This window comes from Hyperoodon ampullatus (genome assembly GCF_949752795.1).
Source record: "Hyperoodon ampullatus genome assembly, chromosome: 1".
Taxonomy (NCBI): domain Eukaryota; kingdom Metazoa; phylum Chordata; class Mammalia; order Artiodactyla; family Ziphiidae; genus Hyperoodon; species Hyperoodon ampullatus.
The window spans coordinates 103,570,483-103,591,166 of NC_136914.1; the positions used below are offsets into that span (position 1 = coordinate 103,570,483).

The window sequence follows — 20,684 nt, forward strand, 5'->3', positions numbered from 1 at the left end:
GAAATTAAAAACACATGCATCCAATGCTAAATAAACTTTTAATAAGAATACTTATGAATAGAAATAAACAATTAATCCATGAAAAGGCTGCTGTTTAGGAAAATGGATTTGGGATAAAAACAGTACATAAGAAAATATATAAACCAGGTGAGTACCTTGCATAGCTCAAAGACAGTAATGTGCCATGAGTTAAGGCATATTATTAACTCAACTCACATCATCTGAAATACAAAGAAAATACAGAATGAAGGAAAGAAAGAACAAAGGAAAGAAAGAAGGAAGAAAGGAAAGAAAGAAGGAAGGAAGGGGGGAAGGGAGGAAGAAAAAGAGAAAGATAGGATGAACAAACCTTAATTACTTGAAAAACATATTTTTCCAAAATAATGGAGATAACTTGCTTAACAATTATATGTAGAAATTTTCTTTCAAATTCGAACAAATTCATTGGATATCATAGTTTGAATATGGTGGCAAATCTGAAGATTTTTCAGTAGCTTCAATTTGAGATTCCAAAATAGCAATGCTACTAATGGCAGCAGCAACTGCAATAAAGTGCCTGCCATTTATTGCTTGACAGCTGCAGTGGCAATGTTTCGCTTCATCAGGCCAGATCTCTGGTAGAGTATTGGCCATTTCTCCTGAAACTTGCCTCTAATCTTTGAATCTATTTTTCTCAATGATTGTATAAGCCAGTTAATACCTTTTATTAAAGGGCTTTTCTGTTTAAACCAGAGGAAATTTTGTTTGCAACTAAGAAAATAGACATTAAAACCAAAAAATGTTCCCCAAAGAGAAGTGTTGTAGACAACAGTCTTTTAAAGGAATGGGGATTTGGACCAGTGGTTTGACTGGTTGAATTTCATTGTAGCCAGAACCTATGTATTTTTAAAGGATGGTAATCTAACAACACGGGACATATGTCTTATCACCTCTGGTCACCTCAAATAAAGTGATTCTTGGGGATAATATTTTTGGTGACCAAATTCCATCTGTTTTAGTACCATAAAAGCATGAGAAATATAAGAAATATAGGAAGGATAGCCTGTGTCTAACTGCACTGCAGAATTTAAAGAAACAAAATTAACTTCTCAAAGTCTAAATTATCTGCTCAAGTCATATTGAGATGATCAGAGTCTCCATGCCGTACCTCACGTCCTCTTAACAGTGAAAAGGATGACAGAACTGCACATTAAAAACCAAGTATTATCCCACAGAATTCCTGAACTGCTAAAATGATTAACTTTATTGCCTTGTCTTATGAGAAAATGAGGCCACTGACCGGAAAAAAAGAGTGAAACCCTGTGGATATGTAGGAGAATACAGATGATTCAAAATATTCTCAACTTCTAAATCTTACTGAGTCTCTCCTGCTACCATTAAGCTGTCCCACACCTGACTGAAGAAGCTGTTCCTTCATGTCTTCAATACCTTATCTAAGATCACTAACTGATAGAAGGAAGTACTTGTCTTCCTGCTCAAACTTATTACTCCATCTGAACTCAAGATCCCAATATCCTCTTGGGAGCCAACTACCTGGTCAATACTGGAGAGAAGAAGCTCCTTGAATATGAGTCTCACAAGATTCTGTAACTTAAATCTGCAAAAGCATAGGGAATATGTGTGAAAATGGATTCTATGTGTTCCTTACAGAGAAGCAAGAAACAATTTCATTCAAGCTGATATAAATGCATGATTAGAGATTCTGGATCAATGTCGTTCTCCACGTAACTATCACAAGTGCTAAATGCTTCTTTAATTAGTTGACCAAAATCTGGACTGAAAGGTGAGCTAAGTTTTTAAATAAAGTTCAGATACTGGGAATTCCTTGTTTTAATGTAGAAGAAGGGATTAAATGACCTACTGAAATAGGAATGTTAGAGAGGATTTATTTTCCAAGACCTATGAAACTATCCACTAATTACATCTTCAGAAAGGACCCAGAAGACAATTTCATTACCATAATGATAAGAAATAAATTGATGAGGACAGTGCCACCTTTATAAATAAAATCTCTAAAATTTCTGTTCTCTATACTTGAGAACACAGAGGTTGAAGATGCAGTGAAATGATTTCTTGATTTCTTTAGGGTTCGGGTATGGCAGAGGCCAAGTAGTAGCACTTTACCACTAGAAGGAAAATGGGAACAGGTTTCATAATAGGCAGCAGATGTGAATGGAAAATGTCTAGTACGATGGCATTTAGCGACTGAAATAATGGGCCATTTGATCTGTACCACTAATGATATGAAGGTCTGAGAAATACAAATCAAAATTTAGTGACCTAGTTAGTCATGGTCTCTCACGAATTCCTAGACTGATTTAGTTTACTTACTCTATAACCCCTAAATAAGAAGAGAAAGTTTACTGTCTTTTTTTTTTTTTTTTTTTTTTTTTTTTTTTGCGGTACGCAGGCCTCTCACTGTTGTGGCCTCTTCCGTTGCGGAGCACAGGCTCCGGACGCGCAGGCTCAGCAGCCATGGCTCACGGGCCCAGCCGCTCTGTGGCATGTGGGATCTTCCTGGACCGGGGCACGAACCCGTGTCCCCTGCATCGGCAGGCGGACTCTCAACCACTGCGCCACCAGGGAAGCCCTGACTGTCTTTAAGAAGGACTGTGCACAGTAACATACGTTAATATTACACATTTTCCTTTTCAGTTTATCTGAAAGGAATCTCTGGCCATTTCTAGATAAGTGGGATGGGGGGTGTTACCGCCCAGATTATAAAATGTAGATTTCTGGATCTAAATTTAGATTTACAAACTAGGGTATAGAATATAGATTTCACAAATTATGGAAAACTGCTTCTGAGCTAACACTAATCCAAGTGAATCCGGAATACCACTAAGAAACCCTGATCTGAGCGGAGGCTATGATGGTAATGTGATGAATGAGATTTTGTCCTGAGCGCATATTACAACTGGCACATTCAATTCTTTGATTATTTCAACAGGTTACTGGTGTATATTTGGAAGATTTTCTCTTCAACTGGAAGAAATATCTCTTTGTCTCTGAGGCTCATGCAGTAAAAGCTGTAAAACTGTAGTAATGACCAAACTAAAGCATCTCCCTCCTGCCAAAAGAGTAAACACACACCTTTAGTGGATCCATGGGGGAATGCAGCAATTAGTGTCACCATAAAAAAATAAAAGAATAAAGAGTGAGGATTACCAACATGCCGATTTAAATTACCTGTTTAATCTGTATAGAAGACAAACTAATCTTGGCAAACAACAATACATTTAATCCAGTGGTGATTACAAATACAGCCAATAAGTTCTCTCCACTGAAGAAAATCAGCAAAGACCCTCAGAATGATTATAGTAATAATCTAGCAAGTGACAATGAACATTTTTTTTAACATCTCAATCAATAGAGACCAACAGAAATTATTTGTTGCCCTCTTCTCAGGAACAATTATGTAATTTTACCATCTCAATTCAGCATTCTCTTAAACTTCCAACTCTACAGAATAATTTAGTCTCAGGAACCCTGATCATCTCCACATCCTGTTGACATCATGTTGAACAACTACATGAATGGCATCAAATTGAAAGTACCTGATGAAATGAGATTATCATGTCCCCCAGACACATTTGGAAGAACCAAGAAATAAAACCCTTCAAAATACAGTAATCACGTTTCTTAGTGATATTTCTGATAGTCTGGGACAGGTTGGGACACTCCCTCCAAAGTGTTTGTTGCACTTAGCAACTCATATCATGTTAATCAAGTGCTCTGAGGAAAAAGTCCAAGAGTCTAAGACTATTTCAAAACAATTAAAATTTGGTCTATTTCAGCTCAGAATTAAGATTCTGTACCTTTGCAAATTAAAGTGTTATTACTTTTGGTTTTTCAGTTAGAATGAGCTTATTCTTTCTAGGGATAAAATATACATTTGCATATATTAAAAGAGCTTTATGATTTAATTCTTGATAAAGTATGCCTAGTGCAAAATTATTTTAAAGTAAAATTTTTTTTAATATGTTTATAGAAGAGCATCATAAATGCACACTCTTTTGTGAGCAGATAATGAAACATATAAAGTAACTGCTTTCAATGGGATTTTAAATTTTCATACAGTTGATATATCACCCTCCATCTATCCATCTATCTAGCAGATATATACTTTTAGATGCCCTAAAATAATAAAACAGAAGCACAACAGGAGAGAACAACAGAAGCATTGTCATGTAAATAATCTAAATGCTTTTTTCTATAAAGAAAAATTACTAAATGTACGTCAATTTTTTAAAACAATGCATTGCATAGAAAGACAAAATCACTAGAAAACTGGAGGAGCTCAATGAATTTTATTCCTTTTCTAAGTCTTAGTTTAATAAAGCACGGCTTGTATATCCATTATTTTATTTATACTTTGCTATTCGACTATTAGAGTTCTTTATGTGATTAACATATTCACATTTTCGTGAGATGTTATGGAAAAACCCGAATGAATCTTTTGGCCAACGCAGTATTTTCCTATCATTTTCCCCTTCTCACACTGTTCTTTTACCTTTTTGTCTTTTTTTTTTTTTTTTGCGGCATGCAGGCCTCTCACTGTTGTGGCCTCTCCCCCTGCGGAGTACAGGCTCCGGACACGCAGGCTTTGCGGCCACGGCTCACGGGCCCAGCCGGTCCGCGGCATGTGGGATCTTCCCTGACCGGGGTACGAACCCGTGTCCCCTGCATCGGCAGGTGGACTCCCAACCACTGCGCCACCAGGGAAGCCCTTTTTTTGTCTTTTTAAATACATCTTTATTGCAGTATAATTGCTTCACAATACTGTGTTAGTTTCTCTTGTACAACAAAGTGAATCAGCCATATGCATACATATCCCCTCCCTCTTAAACCTCCCTCCCACCATCACTAACCTACCCCTCTAGGTCGTCGCAAAGCATCGAGCTGATCTCCTTGTGCTATACTGCTGCTTCCCACTAGCTATCTATTTTACATTTGGTAGTGTGTATATATTTCGAAGCTACTCTCACTTTGCCCCAGCTTCCCCCTCCCTCCACCCTGTGTCCTCAAGTCCATTTGTAAATTACTTTTTTCCTCTATTTCCCCCTTCATATGTGTTTATATTTCTTGACCATGATAATCCCCACAATAACTCTGTAATTCTTTCCTTGTCAACCTAACTACTTATGCTGCATTTTACAAGGCCCATAAATTCCAACTAATTATAGTATTTAGCTTTTCTTAAAACTTCATCTTTTGACTTGACTATTAAATTACATGCAAAAAAGTATCATTTGAATTCAGGCAACTCACAAAAGCAAGATGCTAGACTCCATAATGATTTAATAGCTGGAAAAATGTCTTAAATGCTGTATAAACATTCATAAATTAATCATTTAATCACTATCCTCAGCACGAAATCATTATTTCCTTTTATAGACTGAGCCAGGGTTACCTAATCAGTTTCAGTTTCTAGCTTAATGCAAGATTCTCATCTTGAAAAAATTACTATTTTTTTTTCTTCTTGTACTTGTTGAATATAATTTTGAATCTGGACAGTTCATATATCACATTCTTGTCACAAATATAAATCAATCAGAAAATGACAAAAAAAAATTATAAAGTTGAGACAAATCAATTAAGAAACAAATGCATTTCTCAAAAAACACTCCTTAGAGGAGAGTAAATCTAATGTTGGAATCTGCTGAAAGAAGTTTTATATAAAAACAGCATATGGTACAGATAACTTTCTTCAATTTAATGCTGAAGAAAAATTCAGACATTAGAACCAATTACTACAGCCCACTTTCTATAATGATGGTACTTGATAAATGTCCAGCATAGTGGCATTGAATCTAAGAGCTTTTAGGAGCTACTTGAAGTTAATAATTTTTGTGGAAATTGAGACTTAGTTGGTCTGAAATGTCAGATGCTGTGAAAATCTCCCTTCTTATTTTGATTTTTTTGGGGGTAGTTTTGTAGTTATTTTACACTATGTGTACTCTGAGAACTTGGGGAAAAGAAGCAGCAACCAAAAATTTCTACTCTGAATACAAATGTTTGTTTTACATGATAGCCATACCTTGAACAGCTGGATAAAAATTATTCTTTCTTGATATTTAAGGTATTTATAGTTGAAAAAACAAAAAACACACTTTGCAGTCCTAACAGGTCAGCAAGTCAAAGACAACTAGAGCAAATATTTATTAATAACATCATTTAAAAAATAAACGACCATTTCTTACATCTAGTTCATCAGAGATATATCTTTCAAAGAAAGTTATGCAAGCTTAGAAAATGTCCTCCCAAATGGATACAACTTTTAATGATTGTTCAATATGCTTTCAATATATTAATGGAAGATTCACACGTAGAACCAAGTAAGCTTGAAAGACATTGCATATGAAGACTGAAATCAAATGTTTAATGCTAGTATTTTTCTGATGTGGGAAGGCAGTTTACATTCACAGAGCACTTGTGGAATCTAGACGCTGCGATGGAAAATCAACATACACTAGTATTGCCAGAAGCTGAGTCTATACTGAAGGAAAACTTAATTTTCACTATTTTTGTCTAGCTCTTTTTAGCACTTTTATTAGTTCAACCTTAGGTTAGGGAGTAAATGCAGAAAATTTAAAGGATTCACTGAGGACAGTGGTGTATACGTGTACCGTGTTTTTTCTCATGGAATAAAAAAGTGCTATTGGCATGTATTCAAAGTGGATGAGAATATCTAGAGTGCTTAGAATGATTCTTAGTGAATTATGCAAACACCTGTATATTATCTGGGCCACTTTTGAATGTTTTCTTCAGTTTTTTCAGTCAAAAATAACTATGAACTCAACGGCATGTGTTTTCTTTTTCTCAAGATATAACCACTTCATTTACCTGACACATCCAATAATTCAAATTATTTTGGCCAAAACTTGATTACCAACAGCATTCTCTTGTCAACCAGATCATTCCACCACCTACAAACTTATACTAACATTATGTGAATTAAGTCTGATTTGATTCAGTCAAACACATCCTATTGCATTGAGAACTCTACTGGCAAAGATGTCCTCACCCACAAAAGCCCACCCGAGGTAATTATGAGGTAACAAGCTTATGCCCTTGGACTGAGAGTTTTGGTCAAAAAACAGAAGGAAAGTTACATTTAATGCCTCTTCCCGCCCATGTACTTGTTGACAAAAACAAATTATAAGTTACTCATAGGCCTTGAATGACTCTTGCCACATAATGAGTTATTAATTCAGCCGTAGTTTATCTTTGGTTTTTATTTTAACAGAAAATAATTATTCTATATTGTTTATTTAAAATTAAGTATTTGAGGGGAAAATTTAGGGGAATTAGTAGTTCAAGCAGAACTATTTTCTCTACTCCTTAATAATTACTTCCTAATATTTCCAAGGTCTTCATATGGCATATAGATGTATCTTCACATGTATGGTGGTTGTACAATGGTTCATAGTTACTTTAATTTTGATAAGTGGATTTATCAAAAAATTATCTCATGCATTTTTATTACAATAATAATAGAAATAATAAGAAAACCCTATTTCAGTCTGCAAAGAAAATTCAGATGTGGTGCCAAACAAACAAGCCAACCTACCAGATCACCTGCTAAATTAATGAATTAAACAAAAACACCTGAAGTAAACAAAACAACAAAAATGTAGATCTGAGCTGTAATTATTGCACTGTGTGAAATTATGAGATAAAAAATTTTTCTACAAATGGGTTTGAGCCAGAAATGTATTTTTTAATGAAAGAATTCAATTAAAGCCTATCTTTTTTTTTTTTTTTCTGTCCATGGATGTGTCTGCTAAGAAAGCCTTAGCTTTTATTTGCTTAAAGCTAAGATAAAACATTTCAAGATGTATTTTACTTTAAGTCCTAACCCTCTGGATAATGGAAAGTCATCTCTCATGTCTCAGGCAACTTAGCCCTGAGCTGTGGAGATGACTGACGGTGCTCGGCCTAAGGTACATGATTTGGTTAGACATCACACTTACCTGCTTGATTTGTGGTTACATTTACAGACACATACTGCCGGGCTCCTGGGCTCAAGTCGGACACTCCATTCACTGCCTCAATCTCAAAGGTATAGTTTGTGTGAGCAAGCAGATCCACCATCATGACAGAGGTGTTTTTCAGGCCGATTTGCTGGGGGAGGTACCTGACATGACCGCCACACTCGTCACACACACCTGCATGTGAGTTGCACTTCTTGCATGCAATATAATATGACACATCTTTCCTTCCACCAGTGTCAGCAGGAGGAATCCATTCCAGAAAGACACTAGTTTCATTAACATTTGAGATGGCATTCCGAGGAGCTGAGGGGGGTCCTGGTTTGCAAAGTAAAGTGAAAAAAACAAATTTTGAGATGATAAAATTAGGCATTGTTTACTACACAAATCTCTGGTCTGAAGGAAAAAAATGGATTTGCAATCAATCTGTTAATCAGCGAGAATGCAAGAGTCATCAATTTGTAATAATCTTTGAAAAATCTTGTTATACCTTTGTAGAAACAATAGTGGGGTTGGTATACTATAGAAATGACTTATTTTGTCAAAGTTGCAAATTCAAATAAAGATGTTTTGCTTAGTGTATATGTAAAGAATTATGGAGTAAAAATATGTATGCAAAAAATGTTAGATAAAATTATGTATTCAAATAGTGGCAAGTTCTTTGGCAAGTCCAAGGAAAAATTCTCCTTGGGGATTGAACAGATTACTTCCTCAATGATACTCATTCCTGAAACCTAGGAAGTAAACATGAAGGATTTACTAAGCAATGAGCACAGGTAGAAATAGGATTTATTAGTGTGGCTCTTGACTACAAATTCCACAAAAAGTAGCCTTAGTTTATCTCAAAATAAATTGCATAGCTACTGATAAACCACCAACAAAATTTGGAACCTCCCTCATATGCCAAGAAAGAACTAGAATTTAAGTAGTTGATCAACATTGCAATCTGTAATAAAAGTTTGCTTACTTTGATATTGTTTTAATATTGTGGCTCTGCAAAATTGTGAATTTTACTTAATTGGAAACCTAAAATTTTTAAAATAACTATCAAAAACACAATAAGAGGAAGAATGAACATGTTCTGACCTTGAAGGATCAGCAGAATAAATTTATATATAAATAATAAATAATATTCATGTGTATATTACTTTATTTCTGAAATAATAGTTAGCAGACTAAAGAGAATTAAACTTGTTTACATATCAATTGTAACAAATGTATTACTCTGGTGGGGGACGTTGATAATGAGACAAGCTATGAATGTGTGCGGAGAGGGGATACATGGGAAATCTCTACACCTTCCTCTCAATTTTGTTGTGAACCTGAAACTGCTCTAAAAAATAAAGTCTTTAAAAGATTTCATTGCATAATGTCTGACTCTATTGTAGATTTTTAGATACTCAGAGTTACAACTTCAGTCAGCTGTTAATATTATATGATCAGATGTTCTCAAAGAGAAAATACATTTATATTTGTTTCAGACGTAGTAAAGATTTCCCAACAGGGAATAAAATGGACTGTGATGGTAGCTGAATGATTCCTAAGCATAAATTAAACTACTTAGGATGACATAGATTAGTTATCTTAATATGTGCTGTCTGTTCTAAATATAGAAATTAATGTTAATTTCTACCTAACATTTATTAAGCTATGACTACTGAGGACTAAATTTAAAAGTAATAAGAAAGCTACCTACTATTTATAAAATGTCACTTAAAATTAAAAAACCCCATAACCCCATAAAAGCTGCCAGTTTTGACAAAACAATCTCCACTTTAGCTATTGTGGTGGACCCCTGTGAATTTTTCCATACAACCTCACACACTTCTATATAAAACAGTCACTTTTAAGTTGAAACAAATACTTAAGATGGAAGTACAAGTGTGTTGTTTTTTTTTTTCTATTCCCTCTACCTTACTTATTTAATAGTGGAAGGTTATGGAGAAAATGTAATTTGAGATCAAAATGTTACAGGTCTACTTGTGAGAAAAAGGTAAAATATACTTGAAATTTGTCTACTTCAAAAAGATATCAAACTTCTGAGGGTCTTTTTCTACCAACTGAAATACACCCCTGAGTTACCACCTTTCCTCTAAATCTGTAAAAACTGCATCAGAGTCTGACTCTTTTTCTTGACTCTGCTACTAGCAGCCCCTCAGCTTGTGGGTGGGGGCACATATGCCTCTCAAAGTCAAAATAAAACTCATATTCAAGGGAAGCCCTAAAGTAGAGGTAACCAGTGGAGACTGAGACTGACATGCACCTAAAAATAATGTAATGAAATTTCATTGTCCTGCTAATAGATGTGATGCATGAACCAAAGTAGAGCTGTGAGAAGAACCCTCAATTTGAACAGATTCATTAGAATCTGAATTTTGTTTGATTTTCTTTTCCTACAGGTTTATAACATTTTTTTTGCCCAGAGTACCAGAAAAAACATTAAAAGTAGTTGAAACCATAAATTTAATGGCAAAGAGCTAAAGAGACATCAGTCAAGCCATCTCATCTGTTCAAGGGTATCATCATACGAAGAATTTGTGTTATTATGAATGCAACTAAGAACAGAACACACACACTCACAGATTATATATTAGAAAGATCTTCTACAGGACTCCCAATAGTCTTTTTTGAGAAATGCATACAAATTTGTGTTCTTTTGAGACACAGTATTAGAAATTCACACACCTGGAGACAGAGAAAATATAAAGCCTCAGGTCCTAAAAGAAAACTAAGCAGTCCTTGCCACCAGAGCAGGGTTCTCCACCATTCCCAAACCTAGTAAATTTACAGAAAGGGAGGCTCACATTTGTGCTGAGAAAGATAAAGGTCATGCATGGACTACTTAAAGAAAGAATACTTACAAAATTAATAAAATTTAAATAAGTCAAGATATGGTTTTCTCTCCCTAATTTACCAAACTACAGTCTAGCCAACACTCCCCCGCACTATTTAGGCTTTCTTTTGCTCTGAATAATTGAAGCAATTTCCACTGAAACCAAGATGCATCACATCCAATCATTGTTTATATCTCCGCAATTCAAATGTATCCTCTCAAAAAATGTATATAATAATGTCATTTACCTATTTGAAGATGATTGTTTATAATTAGTAATCATCTAACCCATAAAATGATCAGAATGTGATAAAGAATGATCTTAAGCAATAGAGTTAATTAATGTCAATGATTTGAGAAATTATGAAAATATGTTTCACTGACATGAAATTGACACTGAAATTCAGACAAAATTTCAGTTTGTTATTATTTAAGTAAAGAAATTGTATGTCTTTATATATGATACCTGTGAATACTAAATTTCAAAAAAATGTGTCTTCATCTTTGAAAGCACCTACAACTTACTGGGATCTAAAATAGCAAAACATGGGATGTCATGGAAACTGAATGTTATGGGGAGATGGGATTCACTGTTCTTCCCTTCAATTTTCTGTTTTTGTTTGACCTGCTATAGAGACTATGGTAGAAAAACTAAAGAAGTATTACCATGAAGCAAACTAACACATAAATTTGTTTCCTTCCCAGAAATATGTGGAACACTAGAAAAACAAAAACACCAAAACATTGATAGATGTGGATGTACCCACTGCAACCCTTGGAATTAAATGTTTAATATTCATCTACTCATTATAAGATTACCTGATCATATAATTAATAACAGTTAAGGACACTCACTGTTAATAAACACAACAGCTACTTGAAAATCCTAGTTGACAACTGATTTTATATTTAACTCTTAAATATGATTTGCCAACCCCCAGTTCTCCATGTTTGTGTGGTGTTTCCTGTCTTCTTTTATAAATGACCTTCTCATTGATCTTTGCAGCTTAGTGGGGCAGGTTAGAATGAGAAGGTAGAAGTGCCATGTACTGCATTTTTTGTGATCAGAAAGCTGCCTTGGAAGAAGAAGAAGAGGAAGAAAAATTAAAAAGGTTTACCAGAAACAGGGAAATAGATTTGTCAAAGTCATGTTTGGCTATCATGAACACTAAAATAAATAATAAAATAAAAGGAAAAATTCCATATTTCTGGCTCAGATGTTGAATTTGAAATGAGGGAAAATGGATGCTTCTCACGGTAAGTGATAAAAAAGACTCAAATTTCTCCATGCTTACTCAAGAAGGTTGAAATCTGGTGAAATACTATATTGGAAGATTAAACATTATGCCTGTTTTAGGGGAAATGGTAATAGAATGTAACAGGCTCCATCATGCTCTTTCTTCAAACTGGTGAAAGTTAGCATCACCAAATGTCCATGGGTTTCCTTACTTGTGCATGCCATTGTGGGTGGATCAGACTCCCTCCTGAAATAATCCTTTTCACAGACACAAGAGGTTGAAGCTTCCTCATGGGTATAACTGTGAGGTGGACATTTGCTGCAGCTCTGGCTGTGAGGTGAGTCTTTGAAGAACCCAGGTCTGCACACTGTCAAAAGAAATAAGAGACTAAGCTTTTCCCTGGAACAGATGCAGTGTTTGTTTTGTGAATAATGTCATTATTTTGACTAGTATACACAGATTACATATAACACCATCTTTTCGTTAATTTCAAAAGTTTTTTCATCAGTTTCTGAATCATAAATAACAGGCTATTCATTCAGATAATTAAATATTTATTTTAAATATTTAAATTAAACATGTTGGAATAGATATATTTTTAATGATTTTTATGCTACAGGAGCTTATAAGAAATTATAAAGGCAAATACACATATGTATTTAAAACTGAAGAAGTGCTTTGAGTATAATTTTCATTTATGCTATTATTAATACAACTTATGTTGAAGAAATACAAAATTTCCACTATGCTCAGAGAATGGCATGGTACACAGTAGTTACTTAAAATTTTTTTGTTGATTAATAAATAAACCAATTCGCAGGTGCTAAAACTTTCACAAAATTCTGTTGGAATGGAAAGAATGCATAATTGAACCAGTATATCATTCACATTATTATTAATTCACATTATTATTATTATTAATTATTATTATTATTATTATTATTATTATTATTATATTGATTCCAGGAGGAGTCAGATTTTAGGCATATGTTTTACATTTTACTCCATTTTAGAACTTTTCGTTGAGATTCTTACTGATTCAACATGCATCTATTCTAATATCAGTCATGTTTATACTATAAAACTTATAATGCTCTACAAAGGGGAAAAATTGTGCCTTATTCAATTTTCCATTCACAGTACTTATCACAGTGTTTGACCACAGAAGGTGTTCACGTATTGTTATGTAATGCACACATGAGTAAATGACATGGAATGAAAAATGTAACTGACCTACTTAGAATCACATGAAGAAAATGTTCTCTGATATTTTTCTTAAGTTGGTGGTCAGGTAAGTAAATGCTAACAAAGTAAGTCTCTTTATTCTGTAGATTCCCTAGACTTTTGTATCTTTCATTCTTCTCAATGGGTAATAAAGCCAAACTTCAATATTCCAATTGCCCATTACGGACAAAGTGAAGACCATCAAACTGATGGTTTGATTACTTTTTAGAGCTTAGTTAACATAAAGCTAATCAACCATCTACGTTTTTTCATATTTTGAAAACTCACTATATATACTTAAGAGCATTTATTCAAGTATCAATGAACATTTGCTAAGCTTAAATGTAAACTTGTATTTCAAAGGAATTTTTTGATAGACATAATGAATTGGGGCCAATTTTCATGTGCTATAAATGATCTCGGGTTTTAGTAATCCATGCTAAGGTTTTCTGCCATCCCCATGAATAATCAGGAATTGACAAAAATGAGAAGGTACTTTTTCAGTAGATCTAATTATAGCTATAGTAAAGACTTAATGCTCTTATAAATTCAGAGTGAATGTGAAGGTATCTGAAAGATAAGAAGAGCTTTTTGATAATATTAGGGACATTCTTGTAGTTAAATGATTAGGAGAAGATTTAAAATATTATTTTTCTTATAATAGGATTGCTGTAGCAACCACTACCATTCTTAGCTAAGTTACCCAATTTTTCTTCTTTTATCCTTTTTAGTAAAACCATTCTCACTTCAAACATGATTTGTTCTCAAAGACATGAACTGTCGATCTACATATTCTTCATATTTGGAACTCATTTATCACTCATGAAACAAAAGTCATTTCTTTTTAATGAGTGTCTTTTAATTTAAAAACTTTATATGATATCACATATTACACTATTTTTCAACCCTCCATGGTAACTTTGGAAATAGGGTACAATATAAATGTAAGTAAAAAGTAGATAAATGTACCTTTCTGTTCAGGAGTTGAACAAAATGCCTTCAGCAGGTGGTGGGCCAGAAAGTTTCCTTGCTACTGGGTTATGAAGGTAAAAAAGATAGACATAGCCCTGCCTTTATGAGTCTTAAAGGTACTGTAGGAATAATTATAAATATGATTATTCTAGGAAAGAGAAAGAGCTTGAGAGTGAATATGGGCACTTAATTTAGACTGGGATGTCAAAGAAGACTTCCCTCAGGAAGCAGTCTCGGATGAGATGTAAAAGATTAGGAAAATTATCCAATTTGAGGAGGAGTACTGCAGTGCCTTAGAGGGTAAAGTCTTTTCAAAGGACCAAAAGAGGAGGAGGAACAATAGGGATATGAAAAACACTAAAATATTTATCAGGGAGATAGTAGGATAAAGAGGCAGAGATGAAGTTAGGGAAGAGGATACCATGTCAGAAACACCTTATGTTTTCTATGATTTGGGACTTTTATTTAACAGGTAAAAACAGGTCATTACAATGTTTTAAGCATGGAAATAATAAGATCAAAGTAGTGTTTAAGAGATCATTTCACTGTAGTACGTGCAATGGATTGGAAAGGAACATGGTTGGAGGCATTTGACCTTATTGTTTCTGTTGCATTGGTCCGAAAATGGACAAGAGTGGATCCAATGGTGATAGATAAGAGTAAGTAAATTCAGGAGATGAATATGAGGTAAAATCAGCAAGATTTCATGATACATTTAATTGATCAGATGCATGAGTGATAAATCTTAAGAACAGCTCTAAGGTGCTTGGCTTAAACTGCACTGGCAATACTGGTACCATTTTCTCAGAGAACACTAGATCTGAAATGTATTGGGGGAAGATAATGATTATGTTTAAAGCATTATTTAATTTGAGGTGGCTAAAGAAATCCAAATAGAGGTATAGAGAGGAAAACTGTAGGGTTTAATGTTGTCCAAGAAAAATATCACAAAACTGTAATTATCCATTGCTTTCAAATCATGACCCTAAATCCAAGTGAGACATGCAATGTTGCTACACAATCTTAGTATTATTTTCTTAATTAACTTCAGTTCCCACTATTGAAAGGATTATTTTGTAGCTTTTCCTCTTTCTTCTAAGTCCTTACAAGCTCTGTTCCTTTGTGAGTCTCATGGTATATTTGTGTGTGCACGCTGAGAAAATAGAAGTCATCAGAGAGGAACTTTCTTATTTTCCTACCACCAAATCTCCAAACCTGTATGCACCTTTCTTCCTGTTAAAATGGAAATGTCTTTGCTCTTATCAAATAAAAATATCTTTATTTGAATTAGGAAATGTAACTCTCTGAGAGTAATCTTCCAAGTGTCTACTATCCCTTTTACATACTCGGGGCACTCTCAATCAATCCCTCTCTCTCTGTCTCTGTCTCTGTCTCCCCCTTGCTCCCTCTCTCTCTCCCCCTTTCCCTCCTTCCTGTAGTCATTAACAGGAGCCGGATACAATTTCCAGAACTCATCAATGGAAACAAAGTGAAGCAAAACAAAACACATAACAACAACAAAACTATCAATCTCGCATGACCCCATTTCTCCCAATGGGAAAAGTTACCAAACAAGTTTGGTTTCCATGCAGAACACAATTTCTTAAATTAGTTTTCCATACATGCATATCCACCTCCTCATTTTAAGTCACATGTTGACACACTCCACTCCACTGCCACTGCTTTTATTAAGAATGTAGCCTACTTGTTGTCATACTTCTCCACAGCATTTGATCATGTCCTCCTTTTGGAAACTCCAGTTAATTTTCCTACAAAATGCTAGCATAACCTACAAGTTTCCACACAATATTTAAGAAAACCTTTAAATGTGACCTCCTTCTGCACTCACTATCTCCATTCATACTAACCTACTTGCAATTTCCAGCACTTGAGAAACTCCTTTATCTGCCTCTGAATATTGCAGGAAAAGCATTCCTGGCCAAAAGACAAGAAATGTAAATTGGAGGAGGAGGTAAAAAAGCTTGTAGTTCATGATAAACTTGGATTTAATCTGAACACATTTGGAAGACTGTGTGTATTATTATTATTTTTTTTGAGGACACTCTTTCTGTTAAGCACTGTGGCAGGGAATATTTGTACTGTGGGGAGAAAATAAAAAAAATATTCTCTATACCCTGAAGCTACGATATATTTGGGAAACAAAATAAATAATAGTCCAAAAAAGTAAAATTTACTTTTTACATTTTAATCATGACAATATTCAACAAAAATTATTTAGGTAAGCAGTAAAATTTCTCTAAATTCCAACTTGATATAGTTCATTCAAAATAAAGGAAACTTCTGGAGCAAAGCTCTTTCACATGACACGTCACCTAAATATTTGAAAATACTATGCAAGCCCACTCAAGTTGGACAAGAAACAGGAGAAAAAAATGCATCCTATGTTAACATGTTTCATAAGATTATCTTAGCAGTCCTCTGGAGGCACAGAAACTATTTTTAATAATTCTTATTCTGTCCATGCTTCAAGTCTCATTTTAAGTGCTATGTTTTTTTTCTATGATGCTTGTGCTAAATCCATGATTACATATTGTTTCCTTACACATCCTTTAGAACTTTGAGCCATTTGTTTAGCATCTCTTTTATGGTAGATAGAAAATATTTTGCCAAAATTCTATGTGTATGAATTCTCATCTACTCCCAACTCATATAAACATTCTGGAGAATGGAAACTGTTCATTTGATTATCATCATATGAAGCATAGTTCTTTGTATTGAGTACATGTTCATCAGTATTTACTGGTATAAGTAGTACATTTGTGTCTTAGGGTCTAAATGGTATGGCAGGAACTTAAAAAAGCTGGTAATCAGAGTTGTTTAAATATTAAGTTCTGGCAAGTAAAAAATAATATTTCATCTTCACTCACTACTTTAGAAGTTTTGCACAGATTACCAACACTAACTCTCATATGTATCACTTTAAAAGCAAAGATGTTATAGTCAGTTTTTAAATTTAAACATAAGATGCATGTCATCTGTATTCAAATTAATGAAGGCTGTCATTTGTTAAAAGTGTGAAAAAAAAGTGTGAAAAGGTGCTGTCTACTCTGCTTAGGATTTTTTTTAAATCCTCAAAATTACCAAAAAATGTATAATTGACAAGTTAGGATTTTTTCAACTATTTCTTGTCATTTAAATTACTTTTAATGTTTCCAAAATATTTTCATGTTAAAAGTCCTTCACTCTTGGGATACTTAAATGAATCCATTTTACAATTCAAAGTCAATACTTCAGAAGAACCATGGTCACCAAGGAAAAAATTATTTAAGTAATGTAAAAAATTCTGTTTTGGTAATTTATAATTAATTTATAATTCTCCCCATTCAAATTAAAATATACACATCATTTAAATATATATATATAAATATATAAATAATATATATGTATAGAAGGAAATGAGAATAATAAATGTACAGACTGCTGTTGTCTATAGAGTTCAAGATATAATTAACCCTCAAAAATGTCATTAGATTTATCCAATTATACTTTATTAAGAATGACGGAAAATCACTATGAACAAGATTTTTACCATAGTTCTATCATATGTGAATTGTCAGAGAATATAAGCTATGTCAAATTTGCTTTTTAAATAGATTTTTCAAAATAAGGTGCCCACAAGATAGTTAGCTGAAATTTAAAAGATGTGTTAATTAAGAAAAACAGCATAACACAACATGCTAGAAGGAAATTACAACTCAAAATATATCCAATAATATTTATACCAAAATTTATCAGTAATAGCAGATTTATCCTTACATTTAGGATATATGCTCAGTAAAAAAATAGGTACTGTGTTAAAACACTGACATTAAAATAGATTTTCAACTAGGTAACAGTTCTTGAATGCTTGCAAACAGAAACATGAGAATTAACCTATTTTAGAATCTAGAATAGGCTAATTAGAATCTAATTTTAAATGATTGAAAGCAATAAGGTTAATTTGATATTAGAAAACAATATCAGAGAAGAACAAGAATACTATTGATAAATACTTTAAATATATCTCTTTATCTAGATATATATATATGTATATATATATATATATATATATAAATTAGGCTCACCAAATGTTGATAGACACTCAAAGGAATAACATACTATTTATAAATAAAAAGTAAAATTAATTGCTACATATCCTTTACATATTCACTCATTCAATATATGTAATAAACCAAGCCTGTGTGTCATAAATTGTACTGGATATATAAATATAAGTAAAAATGACTCATTGCCATTATGCCATTAAATAACTCAGTCATGTGGCTATTGCTTACTTGTTGTCTGGCACATATTTAGGCATTCATTACTTGTTTAATGTTTAGTATTAATACACATTTTTAAAAGACACTCAAAATGACAATTTAAAAATAGCATCCTGTGTGTGTGTGTCTGTATGTGTGTGGAGACAAAAAAATTTTGTCTCTCAGTAAAAGATATATACACACATATTATTATAAATTATAATTATATATAAAATTATAACTTTTATAAAATTATTAAATTATACTTTATATTGTAAATTATACATAAAATATAAATGTGTCACTTTAGAAATTGTTTAGGATTGTATTACTCTTAGATTTTTATGTTTTAAATCTATATCATTTATAGAAGTGCTGTATCATGTAGGTCAATGATCAGTTCTACTGAACTGAACTCCCTCTCATAGTCTAGGGTAAGACACCTCCCCTAGAGGTCACAAAAGAGCAGAATATCCTTAAATTTAGTAAAAAAATGTATTATGTACCAATATTACCTCCTACTTTATTTCTAAGATCAGAACATCCATACTTCATAACTAACAGCTGGCAACATTAGAAAATACTTAAAATTTGAAATATACTGAATAAGTTATGTATAGATAATATCTATGTACTAAATAACGTGGGATGGAATATTTGTCATGCTCAAGTAATGCATGTTGATTGAATTATTACTTAGTTAAAATTATTCCTTGATGATGATATGGTTTTCTAAGATAAAACAGTTAAGCTAAACTAATTTCAGTTTCACAAGTTTAAATACCAAGAGTCCTGTGGAGTATTCATGAAAAGATATTATGCAGTGATATGATGATGTATCTCTCCACTTTGGCAACATAGACATTCTTGAGATATAATAACTAACTCATGAAGCCCTCTGTGGTTTGGAATGGACTGACACATGGCCCCTAAACTGTGTACAACTGTAATTCACAAGATTACCATTTTATATTTATCTAACTAAATCTCCACTAAAATAAAAGCCACAGAATTTCAGCGACTCTTCAAAGACTTCCATAACCAATCTATATGAGGATGAACATTTATTGAAAATAATAAAATCCATGGTATCTCTCAAAGCAGAGGTTATAATTTCCCTTTAATTTTTGATTAACTAGATTTCTCTCCAATAACAAATTGCTATAGATAATTTTAAAGTTGTATTTTAGTTGTTAATTTACTGGACACATTTTATTGCTATAATTTCAATAGATACTTAAGATGCTGAGCAGTTTTGTTCTCCCAAACAAATACCAGCATGCTTTAGTAATAGTGTGTATAGGATATGTATGAGAGTGTATGTGAATGTGCAAAACACTTGATACTTGGTTATATATTTTCAACTTCATTTAAAAATTAATTAGATAAAATTAAATTAAAATTTTTTTCAGATAAAGATTTGGGAGTTAAAAAGTATTTATGTTGTTAAAATAAACAGAATCCAACACAACATTTGTTTTGAAGTATATGCAAGGTCTGGCCCAGGGTCTTGACCTTGACAGCTATGATAAAAATAGTGCTTTCTGTTACGAACATTTCACCTTGTACCACTGGGCATTACATTTCAGTTCACTAACTCAGAAGATGATACCACCAGAGTAACAAAATCATATCTCCTTTTATATGATGAAAAAGTACAGATTAAGTATGTACCATTTTGAAATAAAGAATAAGCCACTCTTTGTAGTATAAATGAATTAGTGATCATTTTCTCCTTAAAAATCAAGCAACAACTACAACAAAGGAAAATTTACTCCTCAGTCCATTAAGAGAATTACTCCCCAGATTGGTTATAATTTGACTTTAACTAAAATGTTAACAATGCAGTTCTCTTTAAAAAGCACAGATATAGAGAAATTAACTACAGTAAATATTTGAAAACTATAATTTACATTAAAACAAAAGAAATATTTAAAAATTGCCCTGATTATTTGCAAGAAAGTGTGCTTGGATATAGGATGTAGCTGGTTTATGTGAACATAAATACAATGAAGACAGTATAAAGGATACCTAAGACATGCAGTCGCTCCAAATTTTCTCCAGATTGCACACTGAGACTTAAACTGAATCAAGCCATTTTGCAAATGTTTAATCCATATCTATGAAATGTTGTCCTTTTAAATCAAAAGTCTGTAAATTA

At 33.0% G+C, this 20,684-nt stretch overlaps 1 protein-coding gene across 10 annotated transcripts in view; it reads right to left on the reverse strand.

The window, feature by feature from the left end:
- Positions 1–20,684, reverse strand: part of EPHA5 (EPH receptor A5) — a gene marked incomplete at both ends in the record, with an annotated part of 319,089 nt that overhangs the window by 164,098 nt on the left and 134,307 nt on the right. For 4 of the 10 annotated variants that reach the window (XM_079712446.1, XM_079712444.1, XM_079712445.1 and 1 more), the window contains 2 exons: positions 7,977–8,312; positions 12,277–12,432. The exons of 4 other annotated variants lie outside the window; for them this stretch is intronic. In XM_079712446.1, the coding sequence (XP_079568572.1) occupies positions 7,977–8,312; positions 12,277–12,432 (492 nt within the window). The remainder of the gene's footprint in view (positions 1–7,976; positions 8,313–12,276; positions 12,433–20,684) is intronic. 2 more of the 10 variants (XM_079712449.1, XM_079712448.1) reach the window with 1 other exon arrangement.